General features: G+C 37.4%; 3 protein-coding genes across 3 annotated transcripts; 2 read left to right on the top strand and 1 right to left on the bottom strand.

Annotated features, from left to right (window-relative positions):
- The first annotated feature begins 243 nt into the window (after window positions 1-243).
- On the top strand, window positions 244-4,344 carry LOC116302338 (uncharacterized). The gene is made up of 5 exons (XM_089038274.1): window positions 244-474; window positions 1,142-1,378; window positions 2,027-2,269; window positions 2,830-2,989; window positions 3,403-4,344. The coding sequence occupies exons 1-5, from the start codon at window positions 334-336 to the stop codon at window positions 3,558-3,560; spliced, it is 939 nt and encodes a 312-aa protein (XP_088894400.1). The 5' UTR covers window positions 244-333; the 3' UTR covers window positions 3,561-4,344.
- A 365-nt stretch (window positions 4,345-4,709) lies between these two features.
- Window positions 4,710-8,170, bottom strand: LOC116302339 (dehydrodolichyl diphosphate synthase complex subunit Nus1). The gene is made up of 5 exons (XM_031711621.2): window positions 7,825-8,170; window positions 7,573-7,704; window positions 6,193-6,342; window positions 5,299-5,398; window positions 4,710-4,870 (listed from the first exon to the last, which is right to left on the bottom strand). Exons 1-5 carry the CDS (start codon window positions 8,108-8,110, stop codon window positions 4,780-4,782), a joined length of 759 nt encoding a protein of 252 aa, XP_031567481.1. The 5' UTR covers window positions 8,111-8,170; the 3' UTR covers window positions 4,710-4,779.
- A 617-nt stretch (window positions 8,171-8,787) lies between these two features.
- LOC116302315 (iron-sulfur clusters transporter ABCB7, mitochondrial) lies at window positions 8,788-19,856 on the top strand. The gene is made up of 14 exons (XM_031711597.1): window positions 8,788-8,927; window positions 9,658-9,747; window positions 10,206-10,400; window positions 10,707-10,833; window positions 11,301-11,487; window positions 12,099-12,180; window positions 13,230-13,318; window positions 13,409-13,496; window positions 13,970-14,144; window positions 14,618-14,775; window positions 15,327-15,496; window positions 16,302-16,431; window positions 17,028-17,303; window positions 17,768-19,856. The coding sequence occupies exons 1-14, from the start codon at window positions 8,796-8,798 to the stop codon at window positions 18,026-18,028; spliced, it is 2,160 nt and encodes a 719-aa protein (XP_031567457.1). The 5' UTR covers window positions 8,788-8,795; the 3' UTR covers window positions 18,029-19,856.
- Window positions 19,857-21,493: the final 1,637 nt, after the last annotated feature.

Raw genomic sequence — 21,493 nt, forward strand, 5'->3', positions numbered from 1 at the left:
CTTACAGGGGGGTGTCATAATTCATCAAAGCCCAAAGGCCTACCCACGCCTTATTTGCATTCTGGGTAAAGCACTATGAAATCTTTAATATTTTTCAAGATTTTCTGTCATTTTATCTATCTTAGTTCTCATATTTACTATTAAGTCCTGTCTTATGTATTAAGAAACCGAAAAAATATAGTTACCACTAGCATTTGTATCAATGATTTTTATAAGAACTTTCGCCGCAAGGGATTACTGGGATATGTTGTTCATAGAGTGTACCGCTGTGTACAATTTGATTGGAAGATTTCGACTTTGCTTTCACTGAGTTTTCAGGTATTTTCTTTCATTATGGATGTTTTTCGCATTTGTTCCGGTTGTCTTGTCAAAAAATATTCAGTTAGGAGCCCTACGAGGGTTTTTATGAGTTGCTTTTCAAGTAGAAGATTGATAAAAAGACAGACGCGCCAACAGCGATTCCACAGTACACAGGTATAAGGCACAAAAAGCTATTTTTTCCTTTATATTGCAGGGCTGTCAACTCTCCCGGATAAACCGGGAGTCTCCAGATTTTGGACCGTGTCTCCCGGTCTCCAGATTAGAGTATCAAATCTCCCGGATAATCCCCGAAGCTGGCCATTTCTTGTCTTGTGAGACTAGACTTTCACAACCATAAAATTCCAATTATTTCATGTTGTTTGTGTTATTTTACATCGCTAACAAAATCAAAACGTTCCTCATAAACTGTTCTTGCAAGCAGGCCATTGTAATATAAGCAATAATCTGATTGGTCAGAAATAAACCAATCACATCAAACGTTACAAAGCGAAAGACGCCTTTTCGCGCGCTTTTTGACACGCTGTGACGTCATGTCCCTTCCCTATCAATTCTCCAGATTTGAATATCTCGGGGGTTGACAGCCCTGATATTGATACTTGAAATGTTGTCTGAAAAATGCAAAGTCATGCATCACAAGTTTGGATGAACCTTTTGCATCGAATTTTCGAAACATTTTGATTGCTATATCTTGAAATTACCAAAATACTTCTTATTACCCCCCTCCCCCTCCCCCAGAGCTGGATTTTGTCCCTCCCCTCCCATCCCCCAATTCAAAACACTGCTCAACACGTCCCATCTCAGATTCTATTTCAATTCACAGTTTTCAGGTCAGAACACAGTAGATGAAGATGAAGTAATTAAACTAAGTAAGAGTGGAAGTGACTGGTGGGATGTCTATGGTGAATTTAATGCACTTCATTCAATGAACAGGGTGCGCGTACCCTATATAAAAACAGCTATATTAGGTAATATTGGTGGCTACACTTCTAACCCTGGTGCCCCCCTCAGGGGTCTCAAGATACTTGATGTTGGATGTGGTGGCGGCTTGCTATCAGAGGTATGATGGTATTGTTTATCAATCATTCATAATTTATAATGCTGACTCCACTTGATTAGTTACTGTTGTTGTTTGCCACAAGTTTAACAAATTAACAAGAATATCTCAGTATTTAAAACTTTGATTGTGGAAAATCAATTATAAATATTTGTTTCAATTGTTTATTGTCCTGTGAAAATATAAGAAAATTGCAAGACTTATAATCAGAACTTGAATAGACCTCCTCCGCTCGGGCGTAATGTTGTCCCATTTCAAATAATGGTTGCACTCGGTTGCACATAAGAAGGCACATGAATATGGATACAACTCTAACAAAGAATCTAATTCTCAAGGGAATGACACGTAATATGAAATGGGACAACATTACACCCAAGCCGAAGAGGTCAATAATCTTATTACTCATAAAACAGATAATATTATATAGTTGTCTAAATTCTAAATTCCACTGGGAAAATTGCTGCAATGGTTATCGGTTCTCAATTGTCTGAGTCAGAACCATCAATTATTTATTTTCCAATACAACCATGCACATCTTTGCTGAGTATTCATGATTATTGGTTTATTGGTCGAAAGTCCATGTGATTTTGTGCTCATTGACAATAGATTTAGAAATTCTTACAACACAGTATTTTTTTAAATCTGTACTAGGCTCTAGCACGACTAGGTGCTAATGTGACAGGTGTTGATGCTTCAGCAAGAAATATCCATGTAGCCATGCGGCATGTATTCCATGATCCTTTGCTGTCTCAGAGACTCAGTTATGAGTGTATCACAGTAGAAGAACTTGCGGATAGAGAACAGGAAGCATTTGATTGTGTGGTGGCATCGGAGGTTATAGAACATGTAACAGAAAAGGAATCTTTTTTATCTGCACTTACCGCTCTTTTAAAGGTATGTAGTTCTAGAAAATATCCATACCTCCCCCACAGAGAGGGATTGGAATTTCTCAGGGGTGGGTGAGGGTCTGTGGAGGGTATATTGTGTAGTTCCAGAAAATATCCATACCTCCCCCACAGAGGGGGATTGGAATTTCTCAGGGGTGGGTGAGGGTCTGTGGAGGGTATATTGTGTAGTTAAAGAAAATATCCATACCTCCCCCACAGAGGGGGATTGGAATTTCCAAGGGGTGGGGAGGGTCTGATCAGGGTATATTGTGTAGTTCTAGAAAATATCCATACCTCCCCCAAGAGGGGGATTGGAATTTCCAAGGGGTGGGGAGGGTCTGATCAGGGTATATTGTGTAGTTAAAGAAAATATCCATTTCTTCCCACCAGAGTGGATGAAATTTCCAATGGGTGGGGAGGGTCTGAGGAGGGTATATTATGAAGTTCAAGAAAATATCCATAACTCCTCCCCCATGGGGGGGGGGGGTCAGGGGGTCAGTAGGGTCTGAGTGGGATAAACAACTGTGTACCACTAAATTAGAAAAATGTTCTTTTATTCCTTTTTAGCCTAATGCTTCACTAGTCATCACAACCTTGGGACGTAACACTAAGGCTTACTTGGCTGCAATAGTTGCGGCAGAGTACTTGACTCGCATAGTACCTCCTGGTACACATGAATGGGATAAGTTTATTAATGCAGATGACTTGAAACAACTTCTAAAAACTTGTGAGTACTGTTCCCATGCATCTGTAAAGTTGGAAAGCTACATGCAAGATATCTGAATACCCTCTGGGCTGATCTAAGTCAGGGCATGGCTAACTCACAGATCAAACCCTGAAACAACCTCTGGGCTGATCCAAGCCAGGGCATGGCTAACTCACAGATCAAACCCTGAAACAACCTCTGGGCTGATCTAAGTCAGGGCATGACTAACTCACAGATCAAACCCTGAAACAACCTCTGGGCTGATCTAAGTCAGGGCATGGCTAACTCACAGATTGAACCCTGAAACAACCTCTGGGCTGATCTAAGTCAGAGCACTAACTCACAGATGAAATTGGAATATTGGATTTTGCCGAGGGAGGAAAACTAGAGAACCCAAAGAAAAAGAAAGCATATCTTCTTTATTTCAATTTCAGTTGATCTAGAAACGAAGAACATACAGGGTCTGTGCTATAACCCTGTGACCTACAACTGGAGTCTCATTGACGACCCAAGTGTCAACTATGCTCTTCATGCTGTACGCACCCCTTCTGTTGCCAATGGCAATGATGAGCAAGTACATTCCAACACATAATACCAATAACTAGAAATCAAGATAAATAATTTTAATTTTTCATAAACCAACCCTCAAGCTCATCAAAACAAGTGCATAATCTTTTCAAAATAAGTTGTGTAAACTATAAGCACGAAAATTAAAGGTTTTCTATTATTTTGTTTTTTGAAATTATATTATGACTTCCAAAACTTCTGGAAATCTAGGATTTTTGCTACTTTAGATTACACAAAATTTCTACCTCAAATAGACGTTTCCCCAAATTTGTTTGAATGACCAAGAAACGATGTTCCAAGTGGAGGTTGGATTTGATAAAATACAGTGATTATTTTAACACATCAAAGTGATTATTTTAACACATCAAATCAAACCTCAACTTGGAGCCAATGTCTAGTGGTCAATCAACCGAATTCAAGAAAGGTCTATTGCCTATTAAAATGAAACTGCTCTACATACAGCATGCACACAGCACGCCTGTACACTTTCAGTTTCGTCATTCATGTAATATTTGTATTTTATAAAAGAAATAAAAAACTTGGTTGCTGTGGTGTGTGGAGTTATAAAACACTTAGGGATTGGCAGAACACTTGAGAAGTGTCGAGAAGCATTCTGCTACGTGTCATGCTTCTCCTAACACTTCTCTTGTGTTCTGCCAACCCCTGCGTGCTTTATAACTCCACACAGCACATGCATGGGTTTTCTATTTCTTCATTGCAACTGGATTTGCTTGAGCACAGTAAAGTAAAAATAATATAGACTTCGTTACTTTAAAAACATAAAGGAAACATAAAAGAAAATTCATTAATATTGTTCTCTGTTGTTTTACTGTTGTGAAAGTTACTTTACCCTGTGCTGGAGAGGTCCTATTTCACTTTTGATAGGTTTAGGTGATCCCCAAAGACACAAGAAGTGATTTCGTGTCAAAACAGCAAATACTGAGCAATAATAAATGACCTCTAGACTCCATGGTAAAATACCTTTAGAATCTTATTGTTGCGTCAGGGGTTGATCAAGGGGTGGCTAGCTGCCCGCCTTTTCCTGCGCATTTCTGAAAAAATCTCCATAAAAGTCACCCCCCTCTAAAATTCCTTGATCTGCCACTGAGAGTCATGATATTTTATGCTGGTTGACCTAAGCAGTCATTCATAATTTACGAAAAATATACAGTCATAAAAATCAAAAACAATATTTGATATTTATTTCAATTTCTATATTACAAGTTTGTTATTTTGTTAAAGTTTTATTTCCCAAATCGTTTTTCACAGCGGTCATATTGTCTTAGACTTCCTAGATAAGTTGAAAAGGTTATAGCGTGATGGGTTCTATAGGATCTGAAATGAAAAAAAAAAAGTAAAAAGTTATAAAATAGAATTATTGAGCTGGGGCATAATGTTTTCCCATTTCAACACATTTTTCATTCTCTTAAGAATAATTCTTTGCTTGAGTGGTATCCATATTCATGTGTCTTCGTATGCACAACCATTAAACAAAGAAAATACTCTAAGGACTGTTAATACCCTAAGGACTGTTAATACTCTAAGGACTGTTAATACTCTAAGGACTGTTAATACTCTAAGGACTATTAAGTGGTCAGAAATGGGAAAACATTATTCCCAAGCAACAGAATTCTGCTTGTGTGTGGTTTGATAATCCTTTTCTGCTATCTTCCTCTCTATAAAAAATTTTCAGAAGAGTCTGGTGAATGAAGCACTACTCAGTCATACTGCAAAGTGCTGTCAGAATGTTCTTTTGCACTTACATGAATTCTGTTAGCCTTGTCTGCCAAGGTAAGTATCCCATCAACATTGGAACATTGCCAAATTTTAACGCTAAGTCTGTATCTGGAGTACCATGGGTTGCTAGAAAGTGAAAATATCAATATCCTAATAGTTAACTTTGTCATAATGTTCACATAGTTACTAGAGGTAAGAAAATGAAAGGTACAAAGAAATTAATTGTTGCTGGGCTCAAGAACCCATCTGACAACCATTTCATGACATAAAATTGTTGCCATGATGAAGTAGGTTTTTTAATAGAGGTTGATCAAGTTTTTTCCATGACATACTACTAGGCATATACCCTTGAAATTTCAAATTTTCTGACAAGGTCATTGAAACACTTTCACTTTGATTGATGTCCACTAAAACTCTACTTTGTTGTGACAACCAATTATATTGTAGGATTTGTCAATCTGGGATTTTATTTGGGTGGGGAGGGGAGGGGTGGATGTACCTATAATGCATAAGACCCAAAATAGCTCACTTCCGAGATATGCCTCGCTTACATGCCCAAAGGTTTCAATGTAAGGATTCGTGCTTAATGCTCAGTGATTCTTGACAGGATAAAAGAATTAATTCAATTTAGCAGGTAGTCTCTTACAAAAACCTTTGTGCATGACAAGCGAAGCATATCTTGGAAGTGGGCTATTCTTTGGTAGTTGAGAAGCTGACTTTCCCTCAATATTTTTTCAAATTTATGCCCTTAGGGAATGGCATTTCCTACATGTTCAAGGCATTTATGGACAATAGTAAGTGGGATGCACCCAGTGAGTCTGCTACCTCCCTAACAGAAAACACATCCCCCACCCTATCAATGAAACTCTGCTCTGCAGCGTTCCATGAAACTCCTCATTTATTACTGTATCTAAAGATACCTTTGAGCATTTGGTCAAATACATCTTCATTCATATGCTTAGGCAAAGTTTCTTTTCTTTGAATTTCTAAACAAAAATCTTGGGCTGCTTCTATGATATCTTCTTTTCCATCTGCCTCAGAAAGAAGGCTTATACATACTTGTTTTGGAGCTGAAATTCAGAAAATAACACTTTGTTTAACAGAAGAAAGGGAGGCGATGGCCTCCTGCCTTTATAAACTGTGCTTAAGATGGTGTTTTCAAACAATTTTATATTTTAAAATTGATATACATAGAGATTTAAAATGAAAAATCTATGTGAAATAGAAAAATTTTTTCTTGTTATAAAATAAACCTTTTCATATACAGAAAATGAATTCAAGATTAAACCCCTTTACTTCTTTTTAATAATCTATCAAAGATGTCATTCTAATGTACATCATTTCATGCAAACAGCTGTGTCTGTGTACACCATCTAATATGTGATTTGAGAACAGTCTATAATTCACACAGTAAAATTTTAAGGCAGACTTGAAGAAAAACTTTCTGTAATTATGAAAAATAAAATGTGTTGCAGACTCTGTCAATAGAGAACTCTTGCAACAATTCCCAGAGCAAATTTATTCAGAGGATAAAGCAATATCATTTTACTCTTTTTAGAATTAAAAATTCATTGTTTTATCCTCTAATTATAAATTGAGCTGTGCTTGGAATGTCCGCAAGGAGTTCATAACATTTTTCTGCATGAATACTAGAGAATTATTCACTATTTGCACCAACTACTCCTCTACTAAATGTCCAATAACCCTCCAAAGAGGTCAAATGAGAAATATCTTTTCATAAAGTTATACTTTAAATATCAAACTCCGTAAAGTGGATGTCACATGATTCTACAGGAAAAAATAAATCCCCTGTGGAGTTGGCTTCTTAAAGTTATAACTAATATAATCCACAGGAAATATCTTAGAACAACCCGGACCACCTAGAGTAGCCCAACAAAAGGTCAAGGTCGCCTAGCAATACATAGGCTATGGGTTAGGGATGGGGTACAGAATGATGGAAGAAAATTATTATACTAATTTGCTCAATGTTTAGGAATCAATATACAAAGGTCTTTGAATAAGAAAATTAATAATATATCTAGGAATTGTGGCTTTTTAAGGACTATAGAATCCTGAAATTTCTGTTCAGGGAATGACCAAGTTGATTACCACAAAAGAGAAATCTGAGCTCTACATATGATGCAACATCAATACTTGTATAGACGTATTTTGCTTGAATCCTGAACTCCAATTTATTAAGAAAATATTTTTCTCAAAGACAAAGCAGATAACAGTCCTTATTTTCTGATATATTAGAAAGGAACTTAGATTTTATCGGTATGTTTTGTGAGGTTTCTTACCTAACGTCTGGTCGAACTTTGTACTCTTGGTTCGAATGACAAAAGTATATCTCTCTTTTGCGTCATTAAAAATCTCTTTCTGCTTGTGTATGACTTCAGTGGATAATTTCGCAGCCTTCTTTTTAAAAACACCTTGATTTAAACAAAAATATTTTGAATAAAACCACAACTTTTCGACACTATTTATAGAGATACATATGAGGATAGTAAGATGTATAAAGTAAAATGAAAAAAAACAAACAATTCTCTTACCTTTTCTGTCGTATATACTAATGTATGAGATCCCCATAGCCATAGACCAGACGATAAGTTTTGCCACATCTTCAAAACTTATTTCTGGTTCTAATACCAGAAAACTAATGTGTAGTGGGAGCTTGGTGAAATTTTTCGAATGCAAATGAATCTCTGACAATGAAGTGCCACGCGAACCGAATACACCGGTCGCTAACAACTGTATTTTCAACGCGATTGCTGATATTATGAACCTAATATATAAAATAAAGTGTATAAAGCCTAGAAGAAGTCTGTAGAGCCACATTTTGGGATAAACTTAGTGATAAAATTGAGAATTTCTCGAGGTTCTTCAGCTCATCGTGGAACCAGTTAGAAAATGACAGCATTGAGACATGCGCAATACTATTAACTTCATCAAATAGACGTCACTTCCGGTTCTAGTATTTCTTTTCCTATATTAGAAAAAAAAACAAACTTAAAAACATCAAACTTATACTTTTTTCCCTTTTCCCAAAAGAAACTCACCTCGTATTATTTTATCACTTGTTTAAAAACCGTTACAACATTATATTGAATGATTTTTGATATATTCAAAATGGTTGCCATTGGATACAACTCGAATGCTGCCTGGAATTCCCAAATACGTTGCAATATATATAAAGTAATGACTTATTTGATTTCAATCAAAAGAGAAATCTTGCTTTTATTTTAAAGCCTCAGCTGGTAAGCCAATCTTTGAGACCAGAACTGACTATGTCATTCGAATCCATATATTGGCACTCTTGCGCAACAATGCACTTTTCGCGAGATGGAGAAAAAATAAATAAATAAAAATAAATAAACCTGAGTCATTTTACCACTGGGCTTCCACAAGCAACCCAGTAATTAATAATAATAATTATATTTTAATAAATTAATAAATTTTGAGGCGCGAAGACTGAAACTAGAACCAGTCTTTCGGACCCTCACGGTCGTGATGAAAGAACAAAATGGCGGCCAGTCGAAGTTGTTGTGGATTCTTAAACATCAATAAAAGCATAACATTTCTATATTATGGACCAAATTACAGAACCGCTCCATGGTGTAAAGCTACGTACTCCAGCAGGGCTTCCTATTTTCAGGTATGCTGAAAGAAAATAGAAAATAAGTTACGAAGTTACAAAATAAAATTCGTGGAAAATCGATTCAAGAAAATGTATATTTTATTTTAGTCGGTTGTGCGTCTTGTTTTTGGTATAAGATTTAATTTTCGTTTTTATGTTTTGCCTGGTACGTGTTTTCCCAGGAATATTTATTTTTTTATAATTCAATATCCGTTATTTCTGCTAATAAAGATAACGAAAGTTTACCATTACGTAATGAACCAAGTCTTCATCTCGCGTGACTAAAAACGAGAGTGTCGTGGTTCTCAAATGAATTTTACTTTGAACCAATCAGAGACCCAGAATACTCTCATCATCCAATCATAATGCTAGAATTTGGGATTCACAGTACCTTAGGCTTGTGCTCAGCGCCAGCCTCCCTTCTTCTGCCATCATATCAAGTCTCCCCTCGTTGCTTCCCTATGAGCGTAGAGACAGGCAGTTAAATATTTTTGCTTGCTTTTTTTTTATGCCATTTTTCTTCCTCTTAGCTATCTTTTTGGCCGTTTCTCTTTTCTTCTTTTCTGGCTCTTCCTTCTCCCTGTTCTTTCTCCTTCCTCTCTTTCTTTCTTTTTTTCCTTTTTTTTTTTGCCATTTCTCTGTTCTACCTGATTCATGCCTTCCACTCTTGTATTTCCACTTCTATGCCATTCTGAGATAGTGAATCTCGGTCCACTCATGTATATAATTTTTTGGATAAAATTTGCAGAGATCATGTCTCATTCAAACAAGAACAAAATCTGTCAGTGCTAAGAATCTACCCAAGCCAAAACCAGCACCAAAAACCAAAGAGACTAGAGTAAGTATTTATGTAGAGGGAATAGGTTTTCCAAGTGGTGGGGAGGGTCTGAGGAGGGTATATTGTGTAGTACCAGGAAATATCCATACCTTCCCCACAGAGGGTGATTGGAATTTCCAAGGGGTGGGGAGGGTCTGAGGAGGATATATTGTGTATTTCCAGAAAATATCCATACCTCCCTAACAGAGGGGGACTGGAATTTTCAAGGGGTGGGGAGGGTCTGAGGAGGGTATATTGTGTGGTTCCAGAAAATATCCATACCTCCCCTTCAGAGGGGGATTGGAATTTCCAAGGGGTGGGGAGGGTCTGAGGAGGGTATATTGTATAGTTCCAGAAAATATCCATACCTCCCCCACTGAGAGGGATTGGATTTTCCAAGGGGTGGGGAGTTGATCTCATAATATTCTTGTACCTGCTTCATTCAACTTCCTAAGCAGTTTATTCCATTTTTTAAAAAGTCTGGTTTCCTGGCAACTGTCACTCGATACTTCCATGGTGGTGGAACAGGGGTAACTGAGGACAGTGTAAAAAAGAAAATTTCCGCCAATTCAGTTGTGATTCTTAAAAGCATGTTAAAACATGTTTGGCCAAAGGATCGACGAGACCTGAAGATTAGAGTTGTTGCAGCTGTTTGTCTTCTTGTTGGAGCAAAGGTTTGTAGCTATGCATAACAGCTATAATATAATGATGATGGCAATGATGATGGTGATGATGTTGAGTGATGATGAAGATGATGAGTGATGATGTTAATGAGTGATAATAATGATGATGAAGATTGATAAAGACAGTGATATTCATCCATGATGATGGTGATGATGACTCTATGGTGATGATGGTGAATATGACTAATGATGGTGATGATGATGATGACTGATGTTGATGATGATAATAACAATGTTGACAGATAGTGTCGTAAATTATAATAACATACAAAGTAATGTAGAAGTCTTTTCCTTCAGGTCATCAACGTCCAAGTACCATTCCTTTTCAAATATGCTATTGATTACCTCAACAAGTTTGACCCATCAACCATAGCAACTGCTGGAGGATTCCTGGCCACAACGTCGACTGCTATTCTTCTTGCTTGTAAGTAGGCCAGTGTTTAGTAATCTTTAGAGATTACATTAGTCATTGTTTGGATGAGGGGAAGCTGTTACAATAATAAATGTTTATTAATGTGAAGCACAATTTTTTGTGCAAGGGTCAATGCTCTAGTCTCGATATTGTGCAGAATGCTCAATGCTGTGCGGCAGAAACATTTCACGATTCCAAGACGCATGGAAACAATGTTTCCCAATGTTTCCTCATTTAGCCACGAAAGTCAACATTCTAAAAGTTCGTTAATTAGCAACGCTATCTCTGTCTTGAAAGTGCGCATGCACTAACCGATATTGAGTAAACATGTTTCCCGATGTTTCCTGACAGTTTTGCCACTTTTGGAAACATTTAAGAAAACATGTTTCTGAAAACTTGTTTCCTCGTTTAGCCAGGGCCTTACTGGAAATTTAAGTCATTTCTGGGTGTTAATCTTTGTTTTGTTTTATCATTCTTAGATGGATTAGCCAGGATGAGTTCATCTTTATTTAATGAGCTACGTAATGCAGTCTTTGCTAAAGTTGCACAGGGTTCTATACGTACTGTTGCCAGACGAACCTTTCTTCATCTTCATAATCTTGACCTTACTTTTCATCTGAACAGACAGACCGGTGCTTTGTCTAGAGCTATTGATAGGGGTACAAGGTGAGTGAAATGTTGATTCTAATAATAGTTGACAAGATTAGAGTCATCATCATCATTGATTCTTTTGTTATCATCATCACCTTGAGAATAAGAAGGAAACTTAAATGTTGTGCGAAAACAATTGCAATCGTATACTGACATTTTAGACTGTCATTAGTTGTTCGTCAGAGTGATAAATGGTCCCCATCAATCACTACCATCATCATCATCATTATTATCATCATCATTACCACCATCATCATCATCATCATTATTATCATCATCATTACCACTATCATCAACATAACCATCACCATCCTTGATGATCATTATTGCCATTATCATTGTTACCATCTCCATCACCACCGTTCGCTATTCACCATCATTATCATTAATATCTTAATATCATCATCATCATCTTTGCTATCATCACAACCATCATTATCAGCACCATCATTATCGCCACCATCATTATCGCCACCATCATCATCACCTTCATTATCATCATTGTTACCATAAACATCATCATCATCATCCTCTTTATTTTCATCATCATTATCATCATCTTCATTATCATCATCATCATTTTCATCATTTACTATTCATATTTTACCCTTATCCTTTTCTTCCAGAGGAATCAACTTTGTACTCAGTGCCCTGGTGTTTAACATTGTACCCACCATATTTGAAGTCTCACTTGTTTCTGGAATTTTGGTAACTTACTTTAGAACATCTTCACACATCATCCCTTCCACTCTTTACCCTCTACAAAGTAGTTTGGAAAGTACTCCTTCCTAGGATTTCACATTATTCCTACTATTATACACCTAATTCAAAAAACGTTGTCATCATTAAAGGCAATAGGCAATAGGTCATTCCGACATGGAAATGCCGTTTCGTTGAATACAAACAACATTGAATCAGTCTTAACACTAAGGTCCATGTTCCTGACGAGAATAAGAAGCAGAAACACAAGTCATTCCAGCTATATTCTTGGACCTTGGAAGGACCTCTCTCCTTTCGCTTTCCGCCTATCTCCTATTGCCTATCACCTTTGGCGATGACAATGTTTTTTGAATTAGGTGTATCTTCTAAATTTTTCAAATGTCTACTAGCATTTGACCCTTCCATACTTCAGAATACTCCATCAGCTAGGGGGGGTGTACACATTAAACAGTCCTATCCAGAAGCTGCTACTGTATTATAGTAAGATGTGTGTTACCATGATGGCAGTTTGAGTAACATTTCTACATAAAAGCCAACAAACCTCTTTTGGACTTTTGAATTTTGAATGGCGTTTATAAGAAAATAAGTAAATTTGATTTTAATAGTTGGGGGTGGGGGGGGGGGGGGGGAGAACCTAGTTATAGTAAAAAAAGACAAAATAACAAGGGTAACACTTAATAGCCAGTGGCTAACGAACCTGTGGCCCTCATTCCATGCTCGAATTGGAATTTAGGAGTTGATTTTTGCGGAGGGAGGAAAATCGGAGAACCCAGAAAACCCTCAAAGCACATGCAGGAGAGAACCAACAAACAACTCTACTCATATACAACACCAAACCCAGCGGGACTTGAACTCGGGTCGCATTGTTGAGAGGCGAGCGCTCTCACCGCTATGCCACCTGTACTTCCCACAGTCATAATGTTAGTCAAACAAAAGTTGTCTAAACTATTCCCATGTTAAAATGTTAATCTAGATGGCCATAGCAACATGGTAATAGATACATAAAGCACTCATTCTAGGGTATCATTTCGGTCTAGGCATATCGATGTGGACCAGAATTTGCAGCCGTTGTCGTCGGATGCCTTGGAGTGTATACAGTGTTCACATTAAGAGTGACTCAATGGAGGTTAGGAGATTCGAGTATTGTTTCCTTATGACTTGTAGTTTTGGTTAATATTTATATTGTAGTAGTTGATAACATATTTCTATATTTCAGGACGCAGTTCAGATCAGAGATGAATAAAGCTGATAATGAGTCTGGCGCACAGGCTATTGACTCCCTGATTAACTATGAGACAGTAAAGGTAAAGAAGCACTCATAATGGTTATGATGATAATTATAATGGTGATGATGATGGTGATGATGATGATAATGGTGATGATGACGATGATGATGGTGATAATGATATTACAATGGTGGTGATGATGATGATAATGATTTTATAATGGTGATGATGATGATGATGGTTATGATGGTAATGGTGATGTTGATGATTTTGTTGATGAGGATGATGATGATGGTAATGATAAAGATGATGACGATGATAGTGATGACAGTGGTGATGATGATGATGAGGGTGATGATGATTATGATTATGATGGTGATGATGTTGGTATTGGTAGTGATGATGATGATGGTGATGATAATTATGATTATGATAGTGATGATATTGGTATTGGTAGTGATGATGATGATGGCAGTAATCATTACGGTGATGATAAATTATGATTAAATCAAATCCATCTTCAATGTTGTTTTTTTTTTTAATTGTTCCAGTACTTTAACAATGAGAAATTTGAAGCAGATCGATACGACAAGCTTCTGGGCAAATATGAAGAAGCTTCTCTCAAGACAACAACAAGCTTAGCATTCCTAAACTGGGGGCAGAATTTCATCTTCAGTGCATCACTCAGTGCCATCATGCTGCTTGCAAGCAAACAGATAATGGAAGGTAAGGTTTCTACATCAGCAGAGGGAGGAAAAACCAATAACCTGATGCAAGGTGAGGCTTGATTTCTCCTAAGTACATCCTGAATGACCTGGGGTATGCAACTGACACCATTACAAATACCATGTACATGTACTACTACACCTTGCGGGTTGTTATCTCAGTTGCTAGAGCTCATTACTGAGCTCAAAAGGTTGGAACTCCAAACACAGGGCTTAAATTAACAGCCGGTAAGTCACTGACCAGCCAAATTAGTGTTAGCTCACTCATACCTCATTTCTGGCTCAAGGCTACTGGTCAAAATGACCTGTAAGGCAGAGATTTGACCGGACAAGTCCCAATTCTGGGCGGACATTGTTCGATGTCCAGCCATTATTTTACATTTTAGCCCTCCAAACCCTATCAGAAACTCAGTTTTTTACAGAAAAACTTGAAGGGATACAACATGTACTTGACTGTGTTGACTTTCACTTCAGGTACAATGACAGTAGGTGACCTTGTGATGGTCAATGGCCTGCTCTTCCAGCTCTCTGTTCCGCTTAACTTCCTGGGCTCAGTGTACAGGGATCTGCGGCAAGCTTTGATTGACATGGAAGCTTTGTTTAACCTTCACAACTTGAAGACATCAATAAAGGTGATCATCTCTAAGTATTAATGTGTTTTTTTTGTGCTTGGATAGTTATTGAAGATATGAAATATGTTTCTCCAAGCAAATTTTTCTCAGAAAGAAATTCCACCTGGAGCACAAATATTTTTTTGAGAAAATCATCTCTCCTCTACTTTAAAAAAAAGGAAAGAAAAAAATTTCCACTCTCTCTTCGACCCTGAATGACGTGGAAAACCTACTGCTATCCTTCCACCCCTCCCTTTTTCCTCTCTTCGTTTGGAGACACACTTCTAATAATTATTAGGGTGGGAGCTTCCAAACTCTATTTTGTCCTCTCTACTCCCCTCCTTAAAGGCTTCTGTCTCCTCTTGCACCAAGCAGAATAGTAGTTCCTTAGGACTTTCATTCACTTGGATGTTTTTATTTTATGTGTATGAGATTTATATGGAATATATATTTGTACTGCAGTTGTAATGTATCAAATTGAGCTAATCCTCGCAGTACATGAAGCAACTTATGCAGCTGCAAATTGAAAGACTTGGAAATTTTTTTTTATTATTGATTATATTTCATCCCAGGACAAGCCAAATGCCTATCCTCTTCTACTCAAGGCTGGGGATCCCAACTCTAATGTCATCTTTGACAATGTCAGTTTTGAATACCTGTCGGGGAAAAGGATCTTGGATAAGGTATCATTTGAAGTACCTTCAGGCAAGAAGATCGCTCTCGTTGGAGGCAGTGGATCTGGGTATACTTAAGTTCTTGTCATGACTTTTTTATTATATATGCTCTTGTTTTACAGTACACATTTATCTTGATGTTTTCGTACCAACGGGATAAGAAACTTATTCCTTTTTTATGAGGGTAGCACTTGTAGAAAGGGACTAAGAAACCTGTGGTCCTCTTCACATCATTGAATGGAAATTTAAAAAGGTCGTTCTTGTGGCAAGGGAGGAAAACCACAGGGAGCCCAATTTAGATTAAAGTGAATGGTGAACATAAAATTGGAAAAATCAAATAATTAATTATTTTTTTAAATTCAAGGTCAATATAATGTCCTTCGTAATACAAAAGAGTGTATATTATATACATAAGAGTGACATTAGATACCATAGGAGAATTATATAGGAAAACAAAGCAGTGCACAAAAAAAAAAATTTCTAGTGCATTACTTAGGGATTTTTTTACTCATTCGTATTACCAAGGACATTATCTTGACTTGATTTGAAAAACTAATTAATCATTTAATTTTTCCGATTTAATTTATTTCCATCATTCACTCTAATCTAAATTGGGCTCATCTAAGGCTCGTAATTTACTTATTACGCATGTTCTTAAATTGGGCTCCCTGTGGGAAAACCTAAGAAAAACCCCTGAAAGCACAAATCTGTGTCACAGACATAGTGAGTGTTGAGAGGAAGCACATTTGCAGCACACGCCCTGCAGGCTTCTCTAAATAAGACACCAAGAAGCCTTGCATCGGACATGCCAAAACTAGCTTGCTCTAATGACTGCTTTACAAACTTATCAAGGCTTACTCTCTTTCTCTCCAGCAAGTCTACCATTGTACGACTCCTGTTCAGATTTTTTGATCCTATAGAAGGGCGCATTTTGGTCTCTGGTAAAGACATTCAAGATGTTTCAGTAGAAAGCTTAAGAAAAATCATTGGTGTCGTGCCACAGGTAAGACAGTCGCTAGAGATGTTTCTAAAGAGTTTTTGATGGGAGGGGTAGGGAGGGGCAGACTGTAGGGAAGGGGGTCCCCAGGTAATACAGTCGCTAGAGATGTTTCTAAAGAGTTTTTGATGGGATGGGCAGGAAGGAGCAGACTGTAGGGGTAGGTAGGAAGCATTGTCCCAAAAGTGGGGCCTAAATCATTACATCCTTTGTTTAGGATTGGTATTGTTTCGTAATGATAATTTAAAGGGTTGAAGGGGGTGAGATAGGAGGGGCAAATTTAAGGAGTGGGAGGGGGAGGGGGAGGGGGAGGGGATGAGATCAAGACAAAAAAATTTGGTTAGAGATTTTGTAAGATTTTTGAGGTGTGGGTTAGTGAGGGGCAAATTGGAGGGGAGGGGTAGGTGTGGAGAATTGTCACAAAAGTATGGCCTAAATATTACATCCCTTCTTTAGGATTGGTATTGTTTCACAATGATATTTTGAGAGGTGAGATGGGATGGGATAGGATGGGATGGGAGGGGAATTTGAGTAGTGGAAGGGGTAACAGGAACAAAATTGGTCCAAAAATTGTGGCCCAAATGATTGCATCCTTTGTTTAGGAATCGGTGTTGTTTCACAATGACGTCTTCTATAACATCAACTACGGACGCATTGAAGCAACAGCTGAAGAGGTTTACCAAGCAGCAAGTATGGCCGAGATCCATGATGCTATACTGCACATGCCTAAAGGTTATAGTACACATGTTGGGGAGCGCGGACTCAAGTTATCTGGAGGTGAAAAACAGAGAATTGCTATTGCAAGAGCCATCATCAAGGACCCACCAATATTGATCTATGATGAAGCTACTTCGTCTTTGGATTCTATTACTGAAATGGTATGTGTACGTTGGACTAAAATGTCCCTCTGCTCATTCCTGTTATTCTTTTATTTTTATTTTTTGTTAAAAGTTGTTTTTGCTGCTGCTGTTGTTGCTGCTGCTGCTGTTACCACTGCTGTTGCCACTGCTGTTTTTGACATTGCTGTTGTTGTTGTCGCTGCTGCTGCTATTGTTGTTACTGCTGCTGCTGCTGTTACCACTACTGTTTTCGATATTCCTGCTGGTGTGGTTGCTTGCTGTTGTGGTTGTTGCTGTTCTTCTTGTTGCTGCTACTGCTGTTGCCACTGCTGTTGTTGATATTGCTGTTGCTGTTGTCGCTGCTGTTATCGTTGCTATTGCTGCAGCTGTTATTTCTGGTTTGCTGTTAATGTTGTTGCTGCTGTTGTTGTGGTGGTATTAACTGCTGTTCTTTGAGTTGCGGCACTCATGCTATTGCTAATACTTTTTCTTTCTTTCCTCAGAACATCTTAAGTGCACTACGAAGAGTCACCCAAGGCCGTACTTCAATTTTTATTGCTCATCGCTTGTCAACAGTCATCGACGCGGATGAGATTCTTGTGCTCGAGGATGGCAAGATCCGAGAGAAGGGCAACCACTACTCACTGATCACAGACCCTAACACTTTATACGCACATTTATGGCACAAACAACATGCTGCTCACACTAAAGTCCTGGAACAGCTTGACGAAAATAATTATGACTCAGATACCAAGGTGTTATGATGAAAATTGACAGAACACAGTAATGAGCTAGAGAAATGATACTGAGCATCAGTGTTCAAGTAGAGCTACTCTCGACCCAAGATTACTGCCATTCTCATCACGCATGCTCAAAATTATCAAGCTTGTGTATCTAGAATGAAAGGGCTTTGGGGTTGAGAGCGTAGCAGAGGTTTATGTACTGCACATGTTTTAAAAATTGCCGGCAAAGTGGCAGACACGATTTAAAATGTTGAAATTTTTAATTTGCGCTTGAGTTGATGCCAATCTTCGCCTTCTTTTCTGTTTCAAAATTGTTTATCTGATTAATTTTTATTGCCAGAGTTTTTCCTGGTTTTGAAGAAAAAAATTTTATTTACCATGCGAACAGAGGTTGTTTTTCTTCCCCTACTTTCCAGCAACCAGCAGGGGCTGATCTAGGGGTGGTTAAATAGGTGACTAGTCACCCCCCCTCCTTTTCTCTATATGTCTTTAAAACAGTCTTTTCCCCCCCTCTACCTTCAAAACTTCCTGAATCTGCCCCTGGCCAGAACAGAGGTGAGAAAAAGGCCTCTTCAAGCAAGGTATTTTTATTTTAAGCATCAATGTCGATAGGAGTTTGATGCTGTTGACCTTATCTTTAGAACATGTGCATCTTCCTTTGCATGATGCATATTTTGGAGCCAGCAATCATTTTGGTTATCTCTAACACAAGGTTGGTTAATATCATCTGTCAATCATCTGCTGAGAAAGAGACGAAAAGGAGCGAGACTGGCTATGTAAGAGACTGAATTGAGAGTGTCTTTAATGGACCACAGGCAGCTTAAGCAATGTTCTTGTGTAACCAAGTGCAGAAGTACAAAGCTTGGACTGCCTGTTAAAAAACATTAGGAATGAAAACCACCGTGTAGATTGTATAGAGTGTTTTCCTGTCATATTGATGTTCATTTTGAAATAAAAATAGACATCAAATCCTGGAGGATAGATAATGTATTGTTTTGGGTACACCAACATGGCAACTGTGACGTCACAGGAAAACACTCTGTACAATCTTTAGGGACAGACCATTAGATAGTTGATGGGGGGTTGCGTAAATCCCAAAATATATATCAAGCAACCTCTTCTGCTAGAAGAAAAATATCTAACTGTATGCAAAAAAATAACGTGCAAGGGTTGAGCCAAAAAGGCAAATATCATGCAACCAAGATTCCTGCATTCCCCATCAATTATCTAATGGTCAATCCCTTACGACAAAAATGAGCAGATTCTTGCTCAATTTATACTTGGCGAGTAGCAAATCCATCAGAGTGTTAAAATTAATCACACTCAAATTAATCACTCCAGGACAATTATCTTTCAAATGATTTTTATTTACGAATATTTCTATTTAGACAAGACAACATACTAAGACAGATATGCCATTTTTTGATAAATTATAACATGAAACAATTATTCATCCATTGTTCAAAAGAGAAAATAAAATCACTTACTTCCTTGTCCATCAATAATGATGAAGGGTAAATTATACACCGTGAAAAGATGAAAAGACTTACTCACGTCTCGGACGCTAGTCCTTCATCGGAGTCTTTCTCTTTTATTCCGATGAAGGACTAGCATCCGAAATGTCATCTTTTCACGGTGTATAATTTGCCTTTTTATCATTACTGTTTCATTAGAAACACAGACGCAGCTCACACTAGTTTTTAGCTAGTTATATCTCCTTGTCCATCAAATGACAGAGGTGTAACAAATCACTGAACCATTAGAAACCAATCCTATGACAGCAACCCTTTCACACCCCCTTCTCAAACACTCTTTCACAAATAAAAACTAGTTGATAAAACTACAAAAATTTGTGAGGAAGAACTTTCACTAAGTTTCACAGTCGTCCTTTAAAAAATCATCCATCCACCCCTATATCAAAACCGTGGGCTATATTCCATGTTTTTTGACCAAAAAAAACCCATTGCTCAAGTTTCATGAATGCAAAATGCTAAATAGCTCTTTTTTGTCTGAATACAGTCCACGCTTTTGGTCTATTTTCACACCTTTTCAAAAAATATGCATTATTCATGAAGAATGCAAAACAGTTCATTTTTGGCCATTTTTGGGCAAAAACCATGGACTATAGGCCATGGTTTTGGTCGATTTTGGCTCATTTTCACACCTTTTGAAAAAATGTGAATTATTAATGAGACATGAAAATAATGGTATTTTGGGGCAAAAAGCATGGACTATAGCCCATGGTTTTGGTCGATTATAACCTATTTTCTCACCTTTTCAAAAAATATGAATTATTTATAAAGGATGCAAAACAGGTCATTTTTGGCCAATTTTGGGCAAAAACCATGGACTATAGCCCATGGTTTTGGTCAATTTTGGCTCATTTTCACACCTTTTGAAAAAATGTGAATTATTAATGAGACATGAAAATAATGGTATTTTGGGGCAAAAAGCATGGACTATAGCCCATGGTTTTGGTTGATTTTGGCTTATTTTCACACCTTTTCAAAAAATATGAATTATTTATGAAGAATGCAAAACAGGTGATTTTTGGCTATTTTTGGGCAAAAAGCATGGACTATAGCCCAAGGTTTTGACCGATTTTGGCACATTTTCACCCCTTTTCAAAAAATATGAATTATTTATGAAGGATGCAAAACAGGTCATTTTTGGCTATTTTTGGGCAAAAAGCATGGACTATAGCCCAAGGTTTTGACCGATTTTGGCACATTTTCACCCCTTTTCAAAAAATATACATTATTCATGAAGGATGCAAAACAGGTCATTTCTGGCCATTTTGGGGCAAAAAGCATGGACTATAGCACATGATTTTGGTCGATTTTGGCTCATTTTCACACCTTTTAAAAAAATATGCATTATTTATGAAGGATGCAAAACAGGTCATTTTTGGCCATTTTGGGACAAAAAGCATGGACTATAGCCCATGGTTTTGGTCGATTTTGGCTTATTTTCACACCTTTTCAAAAAATATGCATTATTCATGAAGGATGCAAAAGAGGTCATTTTTGGCCATTTTCATACAAAAAGCATGGACTATAGCCCATGGTTTTGGTCGATTTTCGAACATTTTCACCCCTTTTCAAAAAATATGAATTATTTATGAAGGATGCAAAACAGGTCATTTTTGGCCAATTTTGGGCAAAAAGCATGGACTATAGCCCATGGTTTTGGTCGATTTTACCTCATTTTCACACATTTTCAAAAAATATGAATTATTTATGAAGGATGCAAAACAGGTCATTTCTGGCTATTTTGGGGCAAAAAGCATGGACTATAGCACATGGTTTTGAGCGATTTTTGCTCATTTTCACACCTTTTAAAAAAATATGCATTATTTATGAAGGATGCAAAACAGGTCATTTTTGGACATTTTGGGAAATAAAAGCATGGACTATAGCCCATGGTTTTGGTCGATTTTGACGCATTTTCACACACTTTCAAAAAATATGCATTATTTATGAAGGA

This window comes from Actinia tenebrosa, unplaced genomic scaffold (assembly GCF_029948245.1).
Source record: "Actinia tenebrosa isolate PJP-AT-01 unplaced genomic scaffold, QUT_ActTen_1.0 PGA_scaffold5__44_contigs__length_20552954, whole genome shotgun sequence".
Taxonomy (NCBI): domain Eukaryota; kingdom Metazoa; phylum Cnidaria; class Anthozoa; order Actiniaria; family Actiniidae; genus Actinia; species Actinia tenebrosa.

What these genes read in the sequence shown, in the direction of transcription:
- LOC116302338 (XM_089038274.1), top strand. Translation starts at nt 334, where the DNA reads ATGGATGTTTTTCGCATTTGTTCCGGTTGTCTTGTCAAAAAATATTCA. An exon ending in CACTTACCGCTCTTTTAAAG is followed by an intron (nt 2,270 to 2,829) that starts GTATGTAGTTCT and finishes ATTCCTTTTTAG; the next exon opens with CCTAATGCTTCACTAGTCAT. An exon ending in GAAACAACTTCTAAAAACTT is followed by an intron (nt 2,990 to 3,402) that starts GTGAGTACTGTT and finishes TTTCAATTTCAG; the next exon opens with TTGATCTAGAAACGAAGAAC.
- LOC116302339 (XM_031711621.2), bottom strand. Translation starts at nt 8,110, where the DNA reads ATGTGGCTCTACAGACTTCTTCTAGGCTTTATACACTTTATTTTATAT. An exon ending in AAAGTTCGACCAGACGTTAG is followed by an intron (nt 6,343 to 7,572) that starts GTAAGAAACCTC and finishes TCTGAATTTCAG; the next exon opens with CTCCAAAACAAGTATGTATA. An exon ending in ATTTGACCAAATGCTCAAAG is followed by an intron (nt 5,399 to 6,192) that starts GTATCTTTAGAT and finishes TTCACTTTCTAG; the next exon opens with CAACCCATGGTACTCCAGAT.
- LOC116302315 (XM_031711597.1), top strand. Translation starts at nt 8,796, where the DNA reads ATGGCGGCCAGTCGAAGTTGTTGTGGATTCTTAAACATCAATAAAAGC. An exon ending in ACTTGAAGACATCAATAAAG is followed by an intron (nt 14,776 to 15,326) that starts GTGATCATCTCT and finishes ATTTCATCCCAG; the next exon opens with GACAAGCCAAATGCCTATCC. An exon ending in GTTGGAGGCAGTGGATCTGG is followed by an intron (nt 15,497 to 16,301) that starts GTATACTTAAGT and finishes CTTTCTCTCCAG; the next exon opens with CAAGTCTACCATTGTACGAC.